The sequence below is a fragment of the Mixophyes fleayi genome, chromosome 3 (assembly GCF_038048845.1).
Source record: "Mixophyes fleayi isolate aMixFle1 chromosome 3, aMixFle1.hap1, whole genome shotgun sequence".
Lineage (NCBI taxonomy): Eukaryota > Metazoa > Chordata > Amphibia > Anura > Limnodynastidae > Mixophyes > Mixophyes fleayi.
In genome coordinates, this window is record NC_134404.1 from 254,205,571 (window position 1) to 254,233,164 (window position 27,594).

A 27,594-nucleotide genomic window follows, 5' to 3' on the forward strand; every position below is an offset into this window, starting at 1 on the left:
ATACGTCACCTGAATAACCTTCATAGTTCAGTGGTTAGTTCAGGAACTGGGGCTAGGACCCTCATCGGTACAGGGACACCTAAATCCCGTGGTCCAGTTGGATACACACCAGCAACACCCTCCTCGTCAACTTCCTCCACAATCTCCATCAGATTCAGTCCTGCAGCCCAAGTCAGCAGCCAGACTGAGTCCTCCTCAATACGGGATTCATCCGAGGAATCCTGCAGCGGTACGCCTACTACTGCCACTGCTGCTGTTGCTGCTGTTAGTCGGTCATCTTCCCAGAGGGGAAGTCGTAAGACCGCTAAGTCTTTCACAAAACAATTGACCGTCCAACAGTCGTTTGCCATGACCACCAAATACGATAGTAGTCACCCTATTGCAAAGCGTATAACTGCGGCTGTAACTGCAATGTTGGTGTTAGACGTGCGCCCGGTGTCCGCCATCAGTGGAGTGGGATTTAGAGGGTTGATGGAGGTATTGTGTCCCCGGTACCAAATCCCCTCGAGATTCCACTTCACTAGGCAGGCGATACCAAAAATGTACAGAGAAGTACGATCAAGTGTCCTCAGTGCTCTTAAAAATGCGGTTGTACCCACTGTCCACTTAACCACGGACATGTGGTTCTGGGCAAACGAAGGACTATATGACTGTGACAGCCCACTGGGTAGATGCATCCCCTTCCGCAGCAACAGCAACAGCTGCATCAGTAGCAGCATCTACAAAATGGCTGCTCATGCAAAGGCAGGCAACATTGTGCATTACAGGCTTTAATAAGAGGCACAACGCTGACAACATATTAGAGAAAATGAGGGAAATTATCTCCCAGTGGCTTACCCCACTTAGACTCTCATGGGGATTTGTGGTGTCAGACAATGCCAGTAACATTGTGCGGGCATTAAATATGGGCAATTTCCAGCACGTCCCATGTTTTGCCCACACCATTAATTTGGTGGTGCAGCATTACCTCAAGAGTGACAGGGGTGTGCAGGAGATGCTTGCGGTGGCGCGCAAAATTGCTGGACACTTTCGGCATTCAGCCAGTGCCTACCGCAGACTAGAGGCACATCAAAAAAGCATGAACCTGCCCTGCCATCACCTCAAACAAGAGGTTGTGACGCGCTGGAACTCCACCCTCTATATGCTGCAGAGGATGGAGGAGCAGCAAAAGGCCATTCAGGCCTACACAGCCACCTACGACATAGGCAAAGGAGTGGGGATGCGCCTCAGTCAAGCGCAGTGGAGACTGATTTCCGTGTTGTGCAAGGTTCTGCAGCCATTTGAACTTGCCACACGAGAAGTCAGTTCCGACACTGCCAGCTTGAGTCAGGTCATTCCCCTGATCAGGCTGTTGCAGAAGCAGCTGGAGAAAGTGAGGGAGGAGCTGGTAAGCCATTGCGATTACACCAAGCATGTAGCTCTTGTGGATGTAGCCCTTCGTACGCTTTGCCAGGATCCGAGGGTGGTCACTCTTTTAAAGTCAGAGGAATACATTCTGGCCACCGTGCTCGATCCTCGGTTTAAAGCGTATGTTGTGTCTCTGTTTCCGGCGGACACAAGTCTACAGCGGTGCAAAAACCTGCTGGTCAGGAGATTGTCCTCTGAAGAGGACCGTGACATGCCAACAGCTCCACCCTCATTTTCTTCCACATCTATGGCTGCGAGGAAAAAGCTCAGTTTTGCCAAAAGAGGCACTGGCGGGGATGCTGATAACATCTGGTCCGGACTGAAGGACCTGCCAACCATTGCAGACATGTCTACTCTCGCTGCATTGGATGCTGTCACAATAGAAAAAATTGTGGATGATTACTTTGCTGACACCATCCAAGTAGACATGTCAGACAGTCCATATTGTTACTGGCAGGAAAAAAAGGCAGTTTGGAAGCCCCTGTACAAACTGGCTCTATTTTACCTGAGTTGTCCCCCCTCCAGTGTGTACTCGGAAAGAGTTTTTAGTGCAGCGGGGAACCTGGTCAGTGAGCGGCGAAGGAGGTTGCTTCCTCACAACGTTGAAAAAATGATGTTTATAAAAATGAATAATCAATTCCTCAATGAAGTACAGCACTGCCCTCCAGATACTACAGAGGGACCTGTGGTTGTGGAGTCCAGCGGGGACGAATTGATAATGTGTGATGAGGAGGAAGTACACACTGTAGGGGGAGAGGAATCAGAGGTTGAGGATGAGGACGACATCTTGCCTCAGTAGAGCCTGTTTAGTCTGTACAGGGAGAGATGAATAGCTTTTTTGGTGTGGGGGCCCAAACAAACCAATCATTTCAGCCAAAGTTGTTTGGTAGGCCCTGTCGCTGAAATGATTGGTTTGTTAAAGTGTGCATGTCCTATTTCAACAACATAAGGGTGGGTGTGAGGGCCCAAGGACAATTCCATCTTGGAACTTTTTTTTTTGCATTATATGACCAAGCAACAGTCGTTTGCCATGTTCAAAAAGTAAAACCAAATGTAAAAAAATTCAAGAAATTAAACCAAAAGTAAAATGCCGTGTCATAATTTAAAACAAGAGGTATTGACGTGCTCTAAAACTACTGTATTGTTGTTTATATTTTATAAACACTACACTTGAAAGCTTGAGTCTTTCAATAGAAAAGTAACTGTCCATTGCACGAATATTTGCAACAGGGACAATTTTAGGGTTAAGAAAGTCAACTAATAACACTTCGACGCTGTCTGTCTTTATAAACACTACACTTGGAAGTTGGAGGAGGTATTGTGGCCCCGGCACCAAATTTACTACCGGGGCCACTCCACTGTGCAGTCCATATTTAGGTGTATCAGATATTAAACAACGGTGACAGTTGATGCCCAATTTTTTAATTATATTGTGGCCTCGGTACCAAATTGTGTACCGGGGCCACCACACTACGCAGTCCATACCCTTTTTTGGTGGAATTCTGACCCGTGGAGGGTTTTTTAATTATATTGTGGCCTCGGTACCAAATTGTGTACCGGGGCCACCACACTACGCAGTCCAGATACTTGTTTGGTGGAATTCAGACCAGTTGAGGGTTTTATTATTATATTGTGTGGACCACTCTATCTATACCACACTACAACTCTATACCACTCTATTTCATACTTTAATTCTATTTCATACTTTAATTCTATTTCCTACTTTAATTCTATTACTAATTAATTACCATAAAGAGGAACAAAATAAACCAATTTTACCAAAAGTATAATATGACTTAGACTTACAAACACTACACTTGAAAGATCGTGCCTTTAAATGAAAAAGTCAGTCTTCATTGCACGACTATGTGCAACAGGGACAGTTTTTTGGGTTTACAAAGTCAAACAATAACACTTTGACCCTGTCTGTCTGGGATCTCAATGACGAATTGTCTGTACCATGTTTGGAGGAGGTATTGTGGCCCCGGTATCAAATTGGGTACCGGGGCCACCCCACTATGCAGTCCAGATACTTGTTTGGTGGAATTCAGACACGTGGAGGGTTTTTTAATTATATTGTGGCCTCGGTACCAAATTGTGTACCGGGGCCACCACACTACGCAGTCAAGATAGATAGATGCGTATTGCGTATCATAGATAAAGTACATTCAGTGGTGTGGGGCAAATTGAAAAATATTCAAAATGCACTGACATTATCAAAAACAAGAGGTTGTCACACGCTAAAACTCCAACATGTATATGATGGAGAGGATGGAGGAGCAGCCGTATGTGTAGTGTAATGCAGATCTGTTGAAGGTTTTTTATATATTTTATTGTGGTGCCCAGTGCCCACTCCTCTACGCAGTCCAGGTACAATTATTGGTGCGAATCATAAAAGTTCAGGGTTTTTAATATATTGTGGTGACCCACTCCTCTACGCAGTCCAGGTACAATAATTGGTGCGAATCATAAAAGTTCAGGGTTTTTAAGATATTGTGGTGACCCACTCCTCTACGCAGTCCAGGTACAATTATTGGTGCGAATCATAAAAGTTCAGGGTTTTTAATATATTGTGGTGACCCACTCCTCTACGCAGTCCAGGTACAATTATTGGTGCGAATCATATAAGTTCAGGGTTTTTAAGATATTGTGGTGACCCACTCCTCTACGCAGTCCAGGTACAATTATTGGTGCGAATCATAAAAGTTCAGGGTTTTTAAGATATTGTGGTGACCCACTCCTCTACGCAGTCCAGGTACAATTATTGGTGCGAATCATAAAAGTTCAGGGTTTTTAATATATTGTGGTGACCCACTCCTCTACGCAGTCCAGGTACAATTATTGGTGCGAATCATAAAAGTTCAGGGTTTTTAAGATATTGTGGTGACCCACTCCTCTACGCAGTCCAGGTACAATTATTGGTGCGAATCATAAAAGTTCAGGGTTTTTAATATATTGTGGTGACCCACTCCTCTACGCAGTCCAGGTACAATTATTGGTGCGAATCATAAAAGTTCAGGGTTTTTAAGATATTGTGGTGACCCACTCCTCTACGCAGTCCAGGTACAATTATTGGTGCGAATCATAAAAGTTCAGGGTTTTTAAGATATTGTGGTGACCCACTCCTCTACGCAGTCCAGGTACAATTATTGGTGCGAATCATAAAAGTTCAGGGTTTTTAATATATTGTGGTGACCCACTCCTCTACGCAGTCCAGGTACAATTATTGGTGCGAATCATAAAAGTTCAGGGTTTTTAAGATATTGTGGTGACCCACTCCTCTACGCAGTCCAGGTACAATTATTGGTGCGAATCATAAAAGTTCAGGGTTTTTAATATATATTGTGGTGACCCACTCCTCTACGCAGTCCAGAAAGATACCTTGTTGCAACGTTTTGGACTAATAACTATATTGTGAGGTGTTCAGAATACACTGTAAATTAGTGGAAATGCTTGTTATTGAATGTTATTGAGGTTAATAATAGCCTAGGAGTGAAAATAAGCCCAAAAACTTGATTTTTAAACTTTTTATGTTTTTTTCAAAAAAAATCCGAATCCAATACCTTAAATCCGAACCGAGACCTTTCGTCAGTGTTTTGCGAGACAAATCCGAACCTCAAAAATAACGAAAATCCGGATCCAAAACACAAAACACGAGACCTCAAAAGTCGCCGGTGCACATCCCTACATACAAGTATATGTATTTCAAAATACATGTGGGTCACATATTTGCATAGCATAATTGACAACAAACTATAGAACTTGTCTGCAATTCAGCTATTATTTATCTATATTGACCGAACAAAAGAAAAAAAAATGGATAGAGGTGTCCATTTTTAATCTGACTTTATATAAATATATATATATATATATATATAATGTGTGAATACAATAGATTGTACGACTTTAGTTAAAAATATAAGACCTGTGCATGTCAACATTTTTGATTAACAGGGAAGTTAGACATATTACACATTGCATGCAGTAACTATGCAGTAAGTTAAATTTTAAAATAAACATACATGTAAGTATAGGTATAGGTTATGCCATTATAATTATTTAAAATTACCATTGAATGTGATATGGACATATTTACCAATGGGTGGGTCCATACATAAAAAAAGTATTAACCTGGGAAGCTAAAACTTAGTTTTCAGCCTCTGTAAATGGTTGTGCTCAATCCCTCACCTGGCTCTTCAATGTCAATTGAATCCTGGTGACCCATGTGCTGTTCCTCTTCTTCCTCGGGGCTGTTAAAGCAGATGGAAGTTGTTCTGTCCCAATAACTATCTGGATCATTTCTTCTTCACTTGAATGTTGATCAAGCTGCTCTTCCTCACTTGAGTCCTGTGGGGAAACAAACCTACTACGCTCCCTAGACATACTGAAGAATATAATATTAATTACTAAAAATTGCTCTAAAAAAGTAGTTCTTTTTTTGCAGTATCCAGGTGAGAATACAGGACAAATTTAGACGAACAATCAGCTGTAGGGAAACACGATTTCTGAAACCAGAAACCAAGTCAGCAAAGCCAGATTCACCACAATAACTAGCAAGCTCGACGAAATCGTAGAAATGGCAGAGGGCAAATTCGCACCAAACATTTTTAAAGGGCATGTTCCGAAATGTATCTATATTATGATAATCATTCACATCTGATAGGAAAGAACTTATATATTAATATTTCTGTGACATCATCAATGTGTTCTGATTACAAGTACCAGGTCATTATTTTGAACAATTATGACTTTAGTAAAATGACAATTTCATGGAGTGTAATGAGATTAATTCGAAATAAAAATTAAGTTTATAAATAAGACTTGGATGTATGTGTGTTTTATATGAATTAAATGGAAGTACCTTGATATTACTGAACACATGTGCGCTGTTGTATTACAAAAAATGGACGGGATGTTTAATTTGTTTTATTTAAGACACAGTCTGCTTACTGTTAAAATATTTGCACGTTAGTAATTGGGCCACAATAATTTAAAGTATATTAGTTGACATTACGGATATGGCCAAGTACCTTCAAATATGATTATTTAGGTTGTGGGGGCCTATTGGAAAAAAATGGCGCAATTGTTTTTTTTTAATTCGGCTGGGGGGGGGTCGAATCATTATAAATAGTGTAAAGATCAATAAAAGTATATTATTTTACATTCCAGATATGCCAAAATACACTAATTTTATTACAAAGTTTGTGGGGGCTATTGAAAAGAAAATCCTGGAAAAAAAAATGGGTGTGATGTTGTTATTTAGGTGGGGGGGAAACATTAGAAATGGTAGATCAATGAACGTATATCATTCAGTGTAATGTCGGTAAGTAAAATCTGTCATCTTTATCACTATGGTGGTATTTTGTGATGTAGGCATTTAGTGTAGTCGGTATAAAAAGTTTTGTGTTTTTATGGTTGAGTCGGAATTATGTGTCGGTATTTTAAGACTCATCTCTACAGAGATGTAGGTGATTTCGGTTGTACACATTATAGTGGTCAGGATTTCATGTATGTCGCTATTGAATACATGGCTATCTTGTCATGTTTTGCAATATAATGTGTCAGATTTTTATATTTATCGGCATTATATACATCTGGTGTTGTTGCTGTCAATGATTGTGGATATTGGTATTTACGTGTTGGACTTTACTAGGTCGGTTTTGTAAGTGTCGGGAATATGACTACCAACGATATTTTATACCATAAATACATGCTATATATAATGATTTTGTGGACTGCAACATTTCACAAGTTGTCATTGTATCAATGATGTTACTTGATTCTCTTCACCTTTGATTACCAGGCCAACCCGTGTACCACTAAAATTAAATTAGAAAGTTATGGGCTTTTACATACATACAAGTCATACATACAGTTAATAATTAATTTTTCAAGTTGATTATTTTGATTTTAACTATCCATCTTTTTGTTTTATAGGATAAAGACTTGAAGTGTGCCTCGCCTAGGGAAGATCATGCTAATATAATACAACAGCTTGAGCAAACCATAGAAGACTTAAAGGCTAAACTCGCTGAACATGAAAAACAGTACAAGCTATCAAACCTTTCTACAATTAATGAAAGGCTAGATCAAAATGTTTTTTGTTCTGAATTATTTGCACCAAATGATAGCACCCAAAATATGTCATTAAAGAAAAATGCACAAGGAAAATCTGTGCAGACATCACCAATAGAGGAGTATGTCTCACAGGAAGTGCCTTCATTTTCTAGATTTCCTCAGCCTGCAAATGTTGTTGAAAATAAAATGACAACGCAGCTGCTTTCTTCTATGTTGGAAAATAATTCAAAAAGTAATGATTTTTCTATAGATTTGCAAAGGAAGTCAAACACATTACAGTTTGATAATGCTTCAGAATGTACAGAACCTCAATCAGACAATGAAGTCTCAATTACGAATGTCACATTTTTGACACTATCCTCTCCTCCATTAAGTTTTGTGAATAATCTTGCCAATTATGAAAATGGTTTGCCTGAAGTTAAAACTAAATCTTTTTCTCATCAGGATAATACTGATGATACATTAATAACTTCTTCAACCAATGCATGTCATACATGTCTGGACCATACCTGTCCATCTTCTTCCCCATTGGGTTCAAATCTATGCACACAGTGTTTTTCCGAAATGCATAATCTTCCACCACTGCCACATCAACAATCATATAATTCTTCAACTCCTCCTCCACTGCCACTACCTCAACTGTTAGATTCTACTGCAATTTCTCCTCCTTCACCTCCACCGCTTCCACTACTTCTAGGTACTACTGCAATTCCTACTCCACCACCACTGCTTCCACTAGAGGGTATTACTGCAATTCCTGTTCTGCCAACATGTACTACTGTAATTCAACCATCTCCACTACTATATACTACTGCAATTCCTCCACCACCTCCACTACCAGGTACTACTATAATTCCTCCACCACAACTATTGGGTACTACTGCAATTCCGCCACCACCTCCACTACTAGTTACTACAGCAATTCCATCTCCTCCGCCACCACCACCACTACCAGGTACTACAGCAATTCCATTTCCTCCGCCACCACCTCCACTACCAGGTACAGCTGCAATTCCTCCTCCACCTCTACTAACAGATACTCTTTTAATTCCTCGTCCACCACCACTACCAGGTACCATTGTAGTTCTGCCTCCTCCACCACCTCCACTACCAGGTACCATGGCAATTCCATCTCCTCCACCACCACCTCCACTACCAGGTTTTACTGTAATCCCTCCTCCACCACCTCTTCAACTGTATACTACCACAATACCTCCTCCACCGCCTCCACCACCTCCACCGCCTCCACCACTACCAGGTTCGACTGTGAATCAGCCTCTTCCTCCACCACCTCCACCTCTACCAGGTTCTATTGCGAATCAGCCTCCACCGCCTCCACCATTACCAGGTTCTACTGTAAATCAGCCTCTTCCTCCATATCCGCCACCAATGCCATGTAATATTGCAGTTCCACCACCACCACCACCTCCTTTATTGCCAATGTCACTAAATCCCCCTCCTTTTGGGGGTTCATACAGTTCAACATCTTTTGCTAGTTCTGCTAATCATCAAACACCTTACACTATATCATCAATGTCTGGTTATTTACCACCTCTGCCAGCTGGATTATTAGCATTTGGATTGACTCATAATAAAGGAAATAGGAAAGCTGCTATTGAACCAACAAGACCAATGAAGCCCCTTTACTGGACACGTATTGAATTACATGGGAATAGGTAATGCAATATAAATTCTTATAATGAATGCATGTATGTATGTTTGTATATGCTTTCTAAATTGTACTACAAGTAAACCTAACTTTTTACAATGCAGTACTGTGGATAACTAACAGCTCAGTTTTCGGTTCCTTGACCCTGAGCTAATCTAGCAATATAGCATCTAGAGTTTGAAGAGCTATTGATAATCATTGTTTCTTTGTAACTAAACCTTCCTATTCAAATTCATATGGCATCTATTTACTGGCTTCGAATAGTTTAGCGAACACAGAAATTCCCGTTCCCAATTATCTCATGGGCTTGCAAACATTAATAGTCATGTTAAACAATAGTAAATTAATAGCACATATATTTTAAAATTATGCATTTATTCTGGATTTCCGATAGACACAACAATGAGTGCAATGCATGTAACATTCACCTTCAACACCTTTTTTTTTAAAGAGCTTAAAGAATATCTAAAATTCCTAGACCCTAAGGGCTATTTTAGTAGGAAGTCATACCTGGGTCCTTTACTTAACAAGATACATCCTCAAAAAGCATGTATATAATGACTGTTTTATTTTTTACTTTTTTTATTGGTAGCCAGGGACAACTATATCAAATGTTGGGGGTTGTGGTCTATGAACCAGTCCCACAGCTGTGTCAGACACTATCTATTCTATTCTGGGGTCCTAAGTCATTAAGGAGAGCAAATCATAAAAAGGGAGTAACTTTACACCTGGGCAAAACCATGTTGCATTGGAGGGGGAGGTAAATTTAAAATGTGGGAAAGGATTTATAGTTGGGATAGGGCATGGCCTAGACCAACTTTAAATTTCAGTGTAAAAATAAAGCTATGAAGTATTTGTATGCTAAATGATAAAACAGCCAGTGTTTAACTTTAATTTGCACCCCTTGCGTTGTAACAAGGTTTGTCCCAGAGAACAAAGTACTCCTTTTTTTTTTTTTTCACCTTACTTTCCTTAATGACTCGGGCCCTGGGAGTTTAAAATATTGACATCATGTAAATGACATAGTCCATCTACATTGTTCCTCAGGTTAGGTAGCTACTATGAAAATGTATTTTAAATATAATGCACAAATATAGGACTTTATATTTGGTAAAGTTATTCTTAGGATCAAGGCATTTTAGTTAAATGTTTCAAACAGGCTGTCTTAGTCATTAAGTTCTTAGGGTACTACTGTATGTGCACTGTATATCTTATAAAAGTTGTTGTTCCATACCAAAATACTCTTTGGATATAAATATATTCTGTGTTTTAATCCTAGAGACATCAGCAGCCCTTTAGTGTGGGAAGCAGTCAGTGAGCTTAAAGTAGATGTTAATGAACTGGAAAGTCTGTTTTCTAAAACTGCAGTAAAGGAAAAAAAGAAACCTATTTCTGATACAATAACCAAGACCAAATCTAAGCAAGTAAGTCTTATTATTTTAGTAAGTCTTATTATATATCACTCTATTCAAAAATTAATTAATAATGTACTCTTGTGTTACAGTGTTGAAAATAGGCTATAAATCACTTTTTGGCTATGTACACACTGGTGTTTGCATGTTAAAACACAAGTAAGAATGCATATAAACCCTGTTGCGCTAATGTATGCTTTTTATATGTGTTTGATAGGTATTTTGGTTTAGGTTTACAAATATGTTCAATCTGTATTTTTTAATTATGAATCTGTAAAACACAGGGAGTTGTTATCTCTTTTAAGCCACTGCATGGGGAAACACATATGTCTACCACCCAACTGTGCCAGTTTAGGTGGGAAAGTCCAGATTTATGGTTCTTGAATGGAGTTGAGCTAATGAGGTATGTGTGAAATGGTTATGTAGATTAGAAGATATTCTGTGCAAAATGGGATATGTTGCTTCTGCCAAGGTAAATGGGAGGTATGCACATGTAAATAGTACTTAACTGCATTGACATGCATCACATGCATTGAAATGGAAAAGAAGTGTTTAGAAAAAAAAGCACATCAGTGCAAATATGTATCATCTCATTTGGTACAATGATTTTTACAACGATTTCCATGCATTAGAATACAGTATGCATCTCAAATTCAAAATACTAGTGTCTACATAAACTTAAAGTCATTACATGGAAGGTACAATTTAAATATTTGTGTTATTTAAAAAATAATGAATCTCTTCGACACCCTTATTTTCTTGGGTACACACTGATAGCTATTATTATGTTTTACTTTTAAATTGGAATTACTTTTTTTTTTTTTAAAAAAAAAAATACTGTAGCATTCTGCACCCACTAACAAGTAATGTAGGTCTGGACTTGTCTTGCTTACGGGACGGAAAATAAAACGCTCAGGGCCTGAGCCATTAAGGAGACCAAGGAAAAAAAAGGAGTAAATTTGATCCTGAACAAATCCATGTTATAAGGGGTGCAAATTAGTTTATTATTTTGCATGTAAGTTAAATGGTTACTGTTTTTTCATGTAGCATACAAATACTTGATAGCTGTATTTTTACACTGAAATTTAAAATTGATTTAGGACATGCCCCTCCTCAGCTATAAATTTCTCCCCACATTTAAAATTTATCTTCCCGTCCAATGCCACATGGTTTTGCCAAGGTGCAAAGTTATTCCTATTCTTAGCTTCCCTCTCCTTAATGGCTCAGGCCCTCAAAGGCTACTCTCAAGGTGCTTTCTCTTCCACATCTTGCAGCTTCCTTTCTGTGAATTCACTGCAAAATTTATGACTCTGCTTATGCAACTGTGTGTGTGTATATGAATATATATGTACGTGTATGTGTGTGTGTGTGTATATATATATATATATATATATATATACATATATGTATGTGTGTGTGTGTGTGTATATATATATATATATATATATATATATATATCAATAAGTCAAAATGATTTAAAAGAATTCAATAATAATATCTCTCAGTGACACAATATTATTTTGAAGCTGCAAAAAATGTATTTTTTATTTCCATGTGTCATATATCTGTTTATGTGTATAGGAGATAGCAATTGAAAAACGAAAGAAAATGCAATCTGTGCAAAAGGGTGGATTGTGGTATTATGCAAACAGTGATTGCACATACTATATCAGTATATCAAGAGGCCATAAGAGATCATCATCAGCGGTCTAATAATGTCATATACTGCAGCACAGCTATACAGTTTACAAAATATCGGTGCATATTCAATTGTTGGGTTTACCCGCGGCGTTAAAAGCTTTATCGTTATTACGGTAACACTAAGCTGGATTTCAGCTCGCCTGTAATAATAATGGTATTTATGCGCACTATTACCGTCATTACGGTGCACCGCGTTACTTTTCAGTGTAACGCTGACAATTGAATATGCCCCATCATGTCCAGTAATATGCAAACTAATTATCAGTCAGTAGCTGTATGACCAGTAGTAGGGATCCAGTATTATGCCATTCGTTGTAATATCCCAATAGTAGTAATATCGGCATAAATATACTAAGCAGTAGTAGCATGCCCAGTAATAGTCCTGAAATTATTAATATGCCTACCAGTAGTAATATAGGCAGTAATTTGTCCAGCAGCAGTAATATGCCCGATTACATAACTAATTGTAGTAATATAGAAAGGTGCCATCAGTAATAGTATGGCGAGTAATATATCCATGGTAGTAAAATGGCCATTGCACTAAAATATGGCAAGCAGTAGTAATATGGCCAATACTATACCCAGCATTAGCAGTAATTATGGCCCCATCTCTTCCTACTGCATCTTCCAATCCAGCAGTATCCCAGCAGCACATATCCAGAAACACATGTCAAGTGATGTGCGGATAAATTAAAATGCTAGAGGTGCCTAATTAAAGGCAGTTTCATGTGCACCGAGTTGTGACAGTGAATGAGTGCAACTTGGGCTCTTAACCCAATAGTTCTCAAACAAAAGAAAAACGAAGATACAAAAAGATGTAAATGTGGGCACCATTAAGAGGTCCTGTCATCCTTTGGGTAACTCTGTCCTTGCAATCCCCCTCTACAGACCACTCCAAAGACAGGTACCTCTCTTGACTTGTCCCAGTTCTGTACACTTTTGTTTTTATGGAGAAGAAAAGCACTGAGAAAGATATGGTTCTATTTTTTTTCAAAATAGTAGTTTAGTTCAAAGTTGATACTTATGCAAGATGTTAGTAGCCTTACAGGTGTACTATAAACTACCAATAATAATTTTACTATGATATGCTTCATTTCCAATAGGTCATCAAGCTTTTAAGCAATAAAAGATCACAAGCTGTTGGAATATTAATGTCCAGCCTTCATTTAGACATGAAAGATATTCAACATGGTAAGCATATTTAATTAATTTTAGTAGTTCAGTGTTTGTTGAATGCTAATGTCAGCACCCTCATTTATAGTCATAGTCCAGAATCATCCTCTTTGCTAATTCGATGAGCATTATTTGTTTTGTTTTTTTGTTTTTTTTAAATAGACGATTTCCTGCCATTTTTGGCATGGGATTTAAAACAACACGGGAAAAATTGGCAAAATTGATTTAAAAAAAACAACAAAAAAAACCAATTCTTGATCAATGGTGCCCGATGTTGGATAATGCGATGTCTTTTTTATTGTACAAATTTATAGTTACTCCAGAAGGGTTGTCATGTTATTAAAAAAGATTGTTGGCACATAGTGAGGCCTACACATGTCCACACAGTGTCTATTTTCTTGGAGTATTCATTCTGTGGATGCAGCTCAGAAGTTGTTACTAGATGTGAGCATGGGCTCGGACACCATTTTGGAATTTCCTTTACATCCAGGGCTTACAGAACACAGAAAGTGAGGCAGGAAGGTGCCACTCTTACTGGGCACCCTACCTGTGCCAATAAATATTTGTCGTTGGCTATGTGCCTCTTTGTATCCTGAGTCTCTGCTCTGAAAAGAACAGAGATCAGAATAAGTGCAGCAGTATGGGTGAGCGATTCCAGCACTGTCCCTGTTTGCATTATTCGACCAACAAGTGGCAGAATTAGTTAGCAAATATAAGGTTGGAAGTGGGGAAGTGTAGGCTGATTTGAAGTGTGAGCAAAATGCAGTAGGATATGCATTATGGCAAAGATAAGATAATAATCATCACTAAAAAAAAATGAACAGTGTTTCACTCCCTAATGTCTACAGTTATTTGCTTAGGTAATGCCAGGAAAGGTTTCTAGTGTCAAATCTAAATCAGATTATTCACCATTAAGTGTCAGTTTATCAGTTATGAGCTCATCAGCTGGAGATAAATAAATACACTGCATGGTTTGCGTGTACAATTAGCTCTGCTTTATTAGTTACAAGTCCATATCTATATAGCAAAAATCATGTATTACAGAAAACTACGCCCCAAAAAGTTTTAACCACTCATGCTCCCTTTACACATATGTTGCCATATTCTCTCATTTTCACACAGGAATACTCCCCAGGGGGGAGTTGGCTTATCTCCTGTGCTGCCATGTCCAAGGTTATAAGCATAGTCTTGTGCAAACATTGAATAACTCCTACATACTAGCTGTATCTAATCTGTCTTTAAGCTATAAGAGAACAAAATGGCTAAAAGGCAACAGGATGGCGTCAGCTTAGCAAAATCACATTTCTCATTTCCCATATTTTTATTCATTATTTGCCCTAACACTACCTATCAGAGAACACATTCTTGCTGTCGCTTTTAATGGGTACTTATACACATACACCCTTCTAACAGAACATATGCATAGTGATGCCTAAAACTGGATACATAGAACAACCCATCCCCCACCAATAGCAAGTCCATGATCCCTCTTCTAGCTGATATTACTAGATGGTCAATGCGTCGACAACCGTCTTGCACCCGCTGCATGTCCTGATGTCAGATCTTCACATATATCAGTGAATATGAGAGGCTCTGGGGCCTCTTGTGCTTCCTTTTTGTCTTTTAACTATGGATTTCTTAGGGAAGGTAAAAAGGAAAGCGAGGGAGAAAATACACAGTGCGCTCGGCAAGTGTTATATGTCACTTATTTCACAATAGAAGGGATTGTCCATTGTGCTGTATATCTTCATAAGGATAAACTTCAGTAACGAGCATGTGGATTCCAGGGAAAAGGATCTTGGTTTCTGCACTGATCACAACTGGCAGCAGTACTGAGAGTTCCACAAAGTTCACACTCATTAGATGGGGTGTACAGTACAGCGGTTAAGACAGATGTGATAACTTTATTTTTTCTGGAAGAGAAACACTTATCTTTACTACACTTGTTAATAAGCCACATCATCAATTTTATTAATATATATAATAATAATAAGGATTAGTAACAGTCCTTGAAGTACAACATGTATAAAACCTGATAACCATCCTCCTATACCCTTGAACCAATCGGCCAGGTACAGCAGTGAAAACTATCCTTCTAGACAAGCATCTCCAGTGTGCTCCTTTAAAAATTTATATTTCATGTCTTAATTTTTTTGTAAGTGTTCGTCAAACATTTTCTCTGGATCATCTGCGTCACTAGTTAAAAAGGTGCGACCCTGGGTTTCAATTTGAATATTTAGGGTCAAACAGTACCCTCCAGACTAAGCTGTCAGGTAGTCCAATATTAACCTATTGTGTTGTGTAAATGTAATAATGTGTTGGACCATGTGACAGACCCAGGCCTTATATTGAGAATATCCTGCCAACCCGGTCTGTCCTCAGTGGGCCAACTGAACAACCATGGCCCACTCTGTTATTAAATGCCGCCCGGTGGCCAGATCTCTTATTGCTGTGGTGTCCAGAGAGGGAGGGGAGAGGCAGCTTACAGGAAGTGGGAATCAGCTGTGGACCCTGTGACATCAAAAAGTAGTGGAACGGGTTAAAAAGAGGAGGGTCAGGACTTTATCTAAAATCAGGAGGGGCTCTCTCCCTGTTTGCTAACTATTGTTCTAGCAAGTCTGCAACACAGTCCGATTGGCACCATCACCGCAGGGGGGAGACCACTGATGTCATGCACTATTTCCACCCCTGTTACCACCCAAACTCTCCACACCACCAATCAGAAGAGGACAATGAGTGGGGGGTTGTGGAAGGGACAAAAGGGGAGCTATCTGGAGGAGGGGGAGAGTTGTTGGAGAATCTTGAGACAGTGAGGACTTGGACTGTTGGAGAGTAACCGTATTCTCGCAGGGCCTTAAAGGAATGCTTAAGGCAGGAGCTTCTTGACAGAGATCGAACAGTGTACCTCTAGGACTGATTCTGTTACCACTCCATCGGGAGACACTCGCAGATTCTGGGGAATTGGTGAGCCTACATCGGTAGGGAGACTATACCCAGGGTCCCACCAAGCTGGTGGAGAGTTGGCCGAGCGGCTGGGATCAGCAAGATACACAGACCCACCTTAAGGATCAGAAACCGTGGCCCACTTGGATTGTCAGCTGTGGATTTTATTACCAGGAGTTTGGGCCTGCTAGGACCCTGTGCTTGGAGGTAACCTGCTGGGGACTTTGTTGGGGAGTTTTTACTTGCACTGGTGATTTTCTGACACTTGATATATTTGGTGGGGGAACGAGTTTCTCCTTGGGGAGCACTGTTGTGCTTTACTAAGTGTGTACACTTTGTTTAATAAAAGGGATTATTATTTCTTTCCTGTCTCCTTACCTGTGTGACCTGTGAGCCTAGAGGACAGGGTATCTAGTGAGCTTTGGTTCTAACCCCGGTGTCCTCACAATTTTGGTGGCAGCAGTGGGATCACACAGTCCCAACGTTTGGGTAGAGCGCAGGGACTCGTATCCAGATACGGTCAGGCTCTGTAAGGACACAAGGCAACAGTCTGTCAGCACCAGTGTTAGTAAAAAAAAGAACCTAGCTGGGAAGTCAGCAGGAATGGCCACAGAAGCAGAGCAGATCAGTTTAAAAGCCACAGATAGATTCTATATGAAAGCAAGGAAACAACACTTGCAGGGGTTCTGCAGAACCAAAGGGGTGGACTTTGATGACACAGACGTGCGTGAAGTTCTGGTGGCCAAACTAATGGAATGGGAAAGGGCTCACCCTGAGGAGATGGAAGAGTCAGAGGTGGAGGAGGAGAAGGCCAAAGGCCAGCCACAGAGACCCCCCAGTGGGACACAACCCAGACCACCGTCCGGCACTCCAGCAGTGCTTCAAGATTGACTGACAGCACTGGGGGAAAGGGCAACCCTGCATGAAAGGGCAGCCGTACTCCAAGCAATGTTGAGGGTAGCAATTGAGGTACCCCAGATGCAGAGAGAAGAAGGTCGGGGAGAGGCCGGTTGAGACCTCAGCTGGGATATAGTGGAGTCCCAATTTTTAAAGAGGCAGATGCAGACATTGATACCCATCTCCAGGTTTTTGAAAACTTGATGGGAGTCCATGGGATTGAGGAGGAAGAGTGGTCCAAATATCTGGGACCCAGCCTGACTGGGAGAGCGCTGGAAGCTTACCAGGCTCTAAGCCCTCAAGAATGTGGGGATTATGGTACGGTGAAAAAGGCGCTGATGGTAAAATTCCAGTTAAATGCAGAGACCTACAGATACAAGTTCAGGACTTTAAATAAAGGAGGGTCACAGTCGCACCAGGAATTTGCCAGCCAGCTACAGAGGGCCTGTGAGAAATGGTTGGTAGGGAAAGGGGCTTGCTCCGCTAAGCAAATTAAAGAGCTCATTATGCTGGAGCAGCTGACTCTAAAAATGGCCCCAGAGATCCGGGAATGGCTGGCAGACAGAAAACCTGAGACCCTGGAGGAGGCAGCAGGGCTAGCTGATGAGTATGTGGTGAGTCGACCCAGGTGGAGAGCCCCTAGTATGCCTAGTCAAGCAGCTGCAGGGAGGGGGAGCCGACCAATTCCAGCAAATCTAGCGACACCTGGAGGCCCCTTTATTAGAGAGAACTCTGCCCGGAAACCAAGAGATGAACCAGTCCGATCCAGACCCTGGGACCTGAATCCAAAGAGGTGCTATCGGTGCAACCAGGTGGGGCACTTCCAGAGAGATTGTCCCCGTACCAAAGGTCCGATGCCAGGAGCCAGAGCTGCACCAGTGGCCGCTGTACAGTATGCCCCAGGAGATTTTGAAATCGGCATTGAGGCCGAGCCACTCTGTCCTGATGTGCCAGAGGCAAGGGACGGGGTGTATGTGGTGAACCTGATTTTGGGGGAGGGGAGGCAGAGCCCTAGAAATATGCAGGGTCATCTACAGGACGTGTGGGTGGGGGACTGCAAGGTCCAGGGGTTGAGAGACTCAGAAGTATCCCTGACCCTGGTGGAGCCTGATATAATTAAAAGATCCCAAGTTATGGAGGAACAGCAGGTCCGGATTTCCACGGTGGGGGGCCATCTTGCAGATATTCAAGTGGCCCGGGTACATTTGGATTGGGGGGCGGGATTTGGAATGGTGGAGGTGGGCATCCTGGATGGACTACCAGCAAAAGTGATTTTGGGGAATGATTTGGGCCAGGGATTGGTCACTCACTTTGTGCAAGCTGTGACCCGCAGCCAGAGCCGAGTGCAAGCCACAGCTGCACAAGAAGCCGCAACGCCAAGGAGACCACCAAGACTAACCCTAGAAACCAGAACCAAGGAGCCAGAGGCAGCACCGTTGGTGAGTAACCCTAAAAGATCTGATGTTGTACCAGAAATTGATTTGGGGGAGGAGGACAGAAGGGAATTTAGGAAGGCCCAACAGACTGACCCATCCCTAGCCAAACTGAGGAGTGCAGCAGACGCTGGGGGAGTGGAAGTGGCAAGCAGTAAATTAGTGTGGGACAAAGGGCTGTTATATAGGGTAGTCACCCCCACCCTAGATCAAGACCCAGGGACAGAAGTGAAGCAGTTGGTAGTACCCTGGGCTTACCGGACCCATTTATTAGCGCTGGCCCATGACATTCCAGCAGCGGTGCACTTTGGCACCAGAAAAACGTTGGCCCGGGTGTTGCGGACTTTTTTCTGGCCGCAAGTCACCCAGGATGTGAAACGGTACAAAGCCTCCTGTGACACCTGCCAGAGAATAGGGAGAGCCCCTAACAAAGTCCCACTACAATCCCTGCCTATAATTGAGGAGCCCTTTGCACGGGTGGCTATAGATATCGTAGGTCCATTAGCCATCCCCAGTTACACCGGAAAAAGATTCATCCTCACCCTGGTGGACTTTGCCACCAGATACCCAGAGGCAGTAGCCTTGTCGTCCATAGACGCAGAGCATGTGGCCCAGGCTCTGGTGGACATTTTCAGCCGGGTAGGATATCCCAGGGAAGTGGTTACTGACCAGGGGACCCAATTCCAAGGGGACCTAGTCCAGACCCTATGGGAAAAGTGGGGCATTAAGCCCCTGCGAATCACTCCGTACCATCCCCAGACCAATGGGTTATGTGAGCGTTTCAATGAAACGCTGAAACACCTCCTGAAGGCATATGTACAGTCTGAAGGGAGAGACTGGGACAGGGCCCTGCAGCAGCTCCTGTTTGCATACAGAGAAGTGCCCCAGGAGTCCACCGGATACTCTCTTTTCAAACTTTTGTATGGCCGGAGGGTACGAGGCCCCCTAGACCTGGTTAGAGAGAGCTGGGAAGGAACGTTCCAGGCTAATGAGCAGCCTATTCTTAAATATGTAGAGAAGATGAGGGAGAGGATGTAGAGGGTAGCGCAGCTGGCGCAAGGCCATTTAAAAGGAGCCCAGGCAAGACAGAAAGAGTGGTACGATGCCCACGCTCAGGATAGGAAGCTGAACGCAGGACAGAAGGTGATGGTGCTAGTCCCAATGAGACGGAATAAACTTAAAGCCACCTGGGATGGCCCATACAAAGTGGTGAGGCAGGTAGGGCCGGTCAACTATGTAGTAGCGCTGGATGATGAGGAAACTTGACTGAAAACCTTCCACATCAATCGACTAAAAGGTTATGTGGAACGGCAGATGGCAGCAATGGTGGTGTGTTGTCCCCCCATGGGTCCCACAGTGGTAGACCCCCTACTGGAGATGATAGGGGAGGTGAGAGAGGAAAAGGGGGTGGCGACAGTGACAGTGGGGACGCAGCTAGGAGAGGGACAGAGGCAGGAAATGAGGGAGGTGCTGGACAAGGAGCAGGCCCAATTTACCTGTAAGCCCGGGCGTACCCACCTAGCCACCCACCATGTAGACACGGGGGAGGAGAAGCCCATAAGGCAGGTAGCATACCGCATGACCCCCGCAGTACTGGCCCAAGTATGGAAGGAGATAGAGGAAATGCTCACCTTAGGAGTAATTAAGAAGTAAAATAGTCCATGGGCTGCAGGGGTGGTATTGGTCCCGAAGAAGGATGGGACCACCCGCTTCTGCGTGGACTACCGTAAACTAAATGAGGTCACCACCACTGATGCTTATCCCATGGCCCGAATAGATGAGCTACTAGACAGGCTAGGGGCAGCCAAGTTTGTGTCCACTTTGGATCTGAGCAAGGGCTATTGGCAAATTCCCCTCACCCCCAAAGCTCAGGAGCGGTCAGCCTTTATAACCCCACTGGGATTGTTTGAATGTACGACCATGCCCTTTGGGATGAAAAATGCTCCAGCCACATTCCAACGGATGATTGATGACCTGTTGGGGGGGTGTCAGGAATTTGCCCAGGCTTACTTAGATGACATTGCCATCTTCAGCCAGACGTGGGAAGATCACTTAGTGCAGGTGTCAGAGGTCCTGAGGAGAATCAGGCAGGCAGGGTTGACCATTCGCCCAGACAAATGCTTCATGGGCATGGCAGAAGTGCAATACTTGGGACACCGTGTTGGTGGGGGAATCATACGACCTGAACCGGCAAAAGTAGAAGCCATTGTTCAGTGGCCCCGACCCACCAACCAAAAGCAGGTACGAGCGTTCCTCGGGATCGCAGGGTACTACAGAAAATTCTTGCCTCAGTATAGCACTGTTGCCAGGCCCCTGACTGACTTGACAAAGAAAAAATACTCCAGACATATAGAATGGACCCCAGAGTGCGAGGGAGCCTTTGACACTCTGAAGGCAGCATTGACCCAGTCCCCAGTGTTAGCAGCCCCAGACTTCAAGAAACGATTTCTGGTACAGACAGATGCTTCAGGGTGTGGACTCGGTGCTGTGCTCAGCCAAGTGGGGGAGGATGGGCATGAGCACCCAGTGGTTTATTTATCCCGAAAGCTGGTGGATAGAGAGGTAGCCTATGCCACAATTGAAAAAGAATGCCTGGCCATAGTGTGGGCCCTAAAGAAATTACAACCCTACATTTATGGGCAAGAGTTCACAGTAATTACAGACCACAACCCCCTTTACTGGTTACAAAGATCTTCTGGGGAAAATGGGAGGTTATTACGGTGGAGTTTAGCATTACAAGGTTATAACTTTACTATCTCGCACAAAAAGGGGAAAGACCACTCAAATGCGGACGGACTCTCCAGAAGAAAGGAAGAGAACCCTTCATCAAGGAACCCACCGTGCCAAGGAGAACATCTGGAGCCCGACCACCAGACTCCAACTGTCCCCTTGATTTAATAAGGGGGAGGTATGTGACAGACCCGGGCCTTATATTGAGAATATACTGCCAACCCGGTCTGTCCTCAGTGGGCCAACTGAACAACCATGGCCCACTCTGTTATTAAATGCCGCCCGGTGGCCAGATCTCTTATTGCTGTGGTGTCCAGAGAGGGAGGGGAGAGGCAGCTCACAGGAAGTGGGAATCAGCTGTGGACCCTATGACATCAAAAAGTAGTGGAACGGGTTAAAAAGAGGAGGGTCAGGACCTTATCTAAAATCAGGAGGGGGTCTCTCCCTGTTTGCTAACTATTGTTCTAGCAAGTCTGCAACACAGTCCAAATGGCACCATCACCGCAGGGGGGAGACCACTGATGTCATGCACTATTTCCACCCCTGTTACCACCTAAACTCTCCACACCACCAATCAGAAGAGGACAATGAGTGGGGGGTGGTGGAAGGGACAAAAGGGGAGCTGTCTGGAGGAGGGGGAGAGTTGTTGGAGAATCTTGAGACAGTGAGGACTTGGACTGTTGGAGAGTATCCGTATTCTCGCAGGGCCTTAAAGGAATGCTTAAGGCAGGAGCTTCTTGACAGAGATCGGACAGTGTACCTCTAGGACTGATTCTGTTACCACTCCATCGGGAGACACTCGCAGATTCTGGGGAATTGGTAAGCCTACATCGGTAGGGAGACTATACCCAGGGTCCCACCAAGCTGGTGGAGAGTTGGCCGAGCGGCTGGGATCAGCAAGATACACAGACCCACCTTAAGGATCAGAAACCGTGGCCCACTTGGATTGTCAGCTGTGGATTTTATTACCAGGAGTTTGGGCCTGCTAGGACTCTGTGCTTGGAGGTAACCTGCTGGGGACTTTGTTGGGGAGTTTTTACTTGCACTGGTGATTTTCTGACACTTGATATATTTGGTGGGGGAACGAGTTTCTCCTTGGGGAGCACTGTTGTGTTTTACTAAGTGTGTACACTTTGTTTAATAAAAGGGATTATTATTTCTTTCCTGTCTCCTTACCTGTGTGACCTGTGAGCCTAGAGGACAGGGTATCTAGTGAGCTTTGGTTCTAACCCCGGTGTCCTCACAGACCACAATACTACAGTCATGGGTTGCTCTTTTCTTATTTGGTTGGGTTAAACTTTCATATTAGAAGTTTTCTCATTATGTATAATGATCTCTACATTACTATTGGCGTGAGTCTGGTTCTTCCAGACCTAGCTTTCCTTTCTAGACTAGTACACATCTACAGCCTACAGCAAAGGAACATAGCGTGCAATCAATATTCCTCCTACTAATATCAATGAACACCACTCTCTGGTGTCCCTTAGACCTTTAAAAAACTTGTAAAATACATTTTATTCAGACTCCCCTTGTCTGAAGATCTTGCAGTGGGATATGTGTATTCAGGTGTCATTTTCCTGTACTTCCACTACCATGGGAGTCATCAATAAGACCTGGAAAGGACTCTCATATCTGGGTTCAAGACTCTTCCTGACGTGCTTTTTCATGACCACCCAGTCCCCTGGTTGCAGATTGAGTACCTGCACCAAAATTAGGGCCTGGAATGGAAGAGAACACTTGACCATGTATTTCAGTTAGTTGTTTCTATAATAAAGCAACATAGTTCAACAAATCACTATGTACATGCTGTAGTTACTATGGAAAATAACAGCCTGTTCTGTGTGCTGTGCCAAACAGTATCTTATTTGGTGCTAAACTGTTGTCTTTCCTAGCAGTTTTTCTTACTGAGTGCAGGACCATAGCTAAACATGAGATCCATGGCAGACCTGTTTCATCCATTATTTTCTGCATTTTCAATTTAAGAGTACCACTAAGGCGCTCCACACATCCCGAACTTTGAGGTCTGTGAGGGGAGTGAAGGGCAGATATGATTCCCATGTCTTTTAACAATTCCTGGAATCCTTGCCTTGTAATGTGTGTCCCTCTGTCACTTTCAGTGACCTCTGGTACCCCATATCAGCAGATTACCTCACTCGTAATTTTCTTGGCTACTGTTTTAGTATTTGCTTTCCTATACAGCCATGCCTCCAGCCAGTGACTAAAGTAGTCAACACAGGCTAGCACATTCTCAAAGCCCGAACATTTGGGAAGTTGTATAGTCTATCTGTATCCTCTTATAGGGATATTATGTCTGGGGTGTGCTTTTCCATGTAGTTGGGACAGACTTACCCAGGTCATTCTGTGCACAGATTAGGCATCCTGCCACTAATGCCTGTGCTGCTTGGACAAACCCTGGTGCTATCCATAACCTGTTAGTGAGTGCAACCATAGCATCTTTCCCCAGATGCACTTTCTCGTGTGCTATATTGGCCATAATGGGATAAAGTGCTTTTGGCAGACACAAACGCTGACCTTTACACCACTCTCCTTGCACTTCTAGTGCTCCATGTTTTGCCCAAGTCTTTTTCTCATTCTCTGTTGCTTGTCTCTGCATAAGTTGGTGTGTGGTACGGTCAAATTTGGGGTCAGGGGGTCACCATGTAAATATACTCCCCTTGGGGTACTGGGGCTATGGTGGCTTCTTGTGCGGCTGGTCTACCAGTCTAGTTCCCTTAGCTTCGGGGGTAGTGTCTCTGTGTGTGTCTTCATCTTCATCACTGAGTTTGGAGGGCATCTGGAATGCGGTGAACAGTGCCCTGATATGTTCAGCATGTTGACTGGTTTGCTTGCTGAACCCATAAAGTCCCTACTTTTCTATATAGGGCCATAATCATACGTACTTACAAACGCATAACTTAAATCAGTGTAAATGTTTGCTCTTTGTCCTTTTGCATATATGCATGCAAGTGCTTTTATTTCAGCTTCTTGCACTGACATGTGACGCGGTAGTCTGTTGAATCACTATTTCTGTGTGTGTGGTTACAGCACACCCTGTATAAGAAACACCATCTATGTGGTAGTGTAAGATGTCTGCATTTGGTATCGGTGTATCTTTAATGTCAGATAATACAAATTAGCTTCAACATTATTATCACTCAGCACTCCAGACATTTTTTCCTCTTGAAATATTGAAGCATAGAAGAACCTTTTTATCAATGTTACATACATACAGATAACAAAATACAGTCCTTATCTCAACACACTGAAATCTTTTACACAGAATAAGGGAGGGGCACATTTCACTCTTTCAGCTGCGCAGCATCAAACATACATTTTTAGTACACAACCTACTTGATTCATTATTTTAGTCATTATATCATTTAGCTTGTGATACATTTAGCCTATCCACATATATTGCGACTTTCCATTTCTCTTAACTTTCCTTTGCCACCTCAAACTATCTCTTGGGGTTTGGTCTCAATACCCCTTTGTTCTTGTCACATTACCACTTGCAGCACCCTTGTTTCTCCATAAACACATATCAATTCCTTCTTTGGTTATCCCCGCTTTATTGAAAATTACTTGCAGACCTTCTACTCCCCACACATCCTAGAAATCTGCGCATCATTTCTATGGGGGATTTGCTGTCATCTATCTGCTTACTGTCTATATTCCCCTATATTGACAGTACTTTTGAGTCCCAATAGAGACTCTGGTCTACTTTCTGTGGGTTGTCCCAACAGTGGACATCCCGTTCTGTGGGCTCCGTACACTAGATGCCCCTTTTGGGCTTCATACACTGAATGCCCCTTTTGGACTCCTTATACTGGCTGTCCGGCTATGTGGGCTCTGTGCACTGGATGCCCCTTTTGGACTCTTTAGACTGGGTGTCCGTGCAGAATAGCCTGACAGCATCTGGGACTAAGGTCTGAAAACTCTTTCTAAACTTCTTGACAAAGTTCTAGGGATGGTGTATCACACATGCCCTCAAAATTCACTCATCTTTCAGAAATATAATTACCAATACAATTACAATAAACAAATTGTTATTAACTGTATAATTCTGAGACTTACAGATTTGCGTGCCTGATACCTTAGACGGAAATGAGGAAGCTCTAAACAGAGGAGCCTAGCGAGTAGAAAACTTTACTCACCCGGGTTATAGTCAGAGTCCAGTTTTTTCTGTCCTTGGCTCAGGTCAGCAGTCTCAGTGTGGACCTCCAATGCTGTCGAATCTAAATCAGATTGTTCACCTGTAAGTGTCAGTTTATCAGTTATGAGCTCATCAGCTGGAGAGAAATAAATACACTGCATGGTTTGCGTGTACAATTAGCTCTGCTTTATTATTTAGAAGTCCATATCTATATAGCAAAAATCACGTATTACAGAAAACTATGCCCCAAAAGGTTTTAACCACTCATTCTCCCTGTCACACGGCGCTCATTCGGCTTCCATAACCGAAGACTAAGACACTCACCTGTGCCTCATTAAACAGACTTCAACCCTTAGTGTTGATCTGTACATGTGCAGACTGAGCACCTGTCTGTCTCTGGCAAGATTCCTATTGGTTCCTGGTTCTGGCTCTAAACTTGAAAAAGCACTTCCTCCCTTTCCTCTGGGCCTGTTGATCAAGTTCCCTTTCTGATTAGGTTCCTACCTATTCCGTGAGCCTCCACCTGGATCGTCAGTGCCTCTTCTGTGTATTGCTGTTCCACAGGCTATACTGCTCAAGCTGCACCTGTCTCCGCTGTGTTGCTGTTCCACGGGCTATACTGCTCAAGCTGCACCTGTCTCCGCTGTGTTGCTGTTCCACGGGCTATACTGCTCAAGCTGCACCTGTCTCCACTGTGTTGCTGTTCCACGGGCTATACTGCTCAAGCTGCACCTGTCTCTGCTGTGTTGCTGTTCCACGGGCTACACTACTCAAGCTGCACCTGCCTCTGTTGTATTGCTGTTCCATGGGCTGGATCGCTTAAGCTACACTTGTCTTCATTGTGCTGCTACTACACGGGCCGTGCTGCTCAAGTTACATCTGACCCTACTGTGTTACCGCTCCACGGACTGCACCACTCAAGTTCATCTACTCCGCATTTGTCTTTGTGGCTCAGTGGCATTACAGGTCATATCATCTAAGCTGCTTGTTCTTATCTACTTCTGCTGGCTGAACTGTTCCTATTTCATCTATGCATATAATGGCATAACAGGGTATCCCACTCTGGCTGCATCTACTGTGATTACATTGCTGGCTGGACTGTTACTTGTACCTCCTACATTGTGCTGCCTTATTGTGGTCTCATATACCTGCTGCATTACCATCTCTACTCTGTTGCTGGACTGTTCATGCTATTGCTATATTTGAATACACTGATTATACCACTAATTATATTCATTCATATTACATTGCTGGTGGCACTGCTCACCTTGTTCCTACGTTCCTTGTGTCAATATACTAAGACTGTTCTGTTTACCATCCAGCCATCATTAAATCGCTGATTGTACTTTTATCCTGCATCTGTTTTCTATCCGCTGTCTGGGTGTAGAACTTACAACATCACCAGTGTGTCCATGTTACACCAGTCACTATCACTCCCCTGGGACCTTGCCCAACACTCCTGGTAGGGACCGCGACCTGCGGGTGAATGCCGCTAAATCCATGTCACCTTGCGGTGACCGCTGGGGAAGACCTTTCGCCAGTTAGACTCCGCACCCTGCTAGGGGTAACATCTGTTGGGCGGATCCAAGAGTCCAGAATACCAAACCGTGACACTCCCTTTACACAGATGTTGCTATATTCTCTCATTTTCACAAAGGAATACTCCCCAGGGGGAAGTTGGCTTATCTCCTGTGCTGCCATGTCCAAGGTTATAAGAATAGTCTTGTGCAAACAATGAATAACGCCTACTTACTTGCTGTATCTAATCTGTCTTTAAGCTATAAGAGAACTAAATGGCTAAAAGGCAACAAGATGGCGTCAGCTTAGCAAAATCACATTTCTCACTAGTATAGTTTAAAATCTTTTCAAAATGATACCGATACTGCTCTATAGCAGCCTATGCAATATAATTCATTTACTTACTGTAATGCAAGCAACATGGCAGCACTTAATCATACATAAAGAGATGGGTCAATCGATTCAGCTGGTTCTTACAGC

At 42.8% G+C, this 27,594-nt stretch overlaps 1 protein-coding gene across 2 annotated transcripts in view; it reads left to right on the forward strand.

Moving 5' to 3' along the window:
• Window positions 1-27,594, forward strand: part of FMN2 (formin 2) — a 423,082-nt gene that overhangs the window by 131,888 nt on the left and 263,600 nt on the right. Inside the window, exons 5-8 of one of the 2 annotated variants that reach the window (XM_075203417.1) lie at window positions 7,345-8,440; window positions 8,486-9,161; window positions 10,434-10,578; window positions 13,371-13,458. In XM_075203417.1, coding sequence (XP_075059518.1) covers window positions 7,345-8,440; window positions 8,486-9,161; window positions 10,434-10,578; window positions 13,371-13,458 — 2,005 coding nt within the window. Of the gene's footprint in view, window positions 1-7,344; window positions 9,162-10,433; window positions 10,579-13,370; window positions 13,459-27,594 lie in introns of both variants that reach the window. The other variant, XM_075203416.1, reaches the window with a different exon arrangement.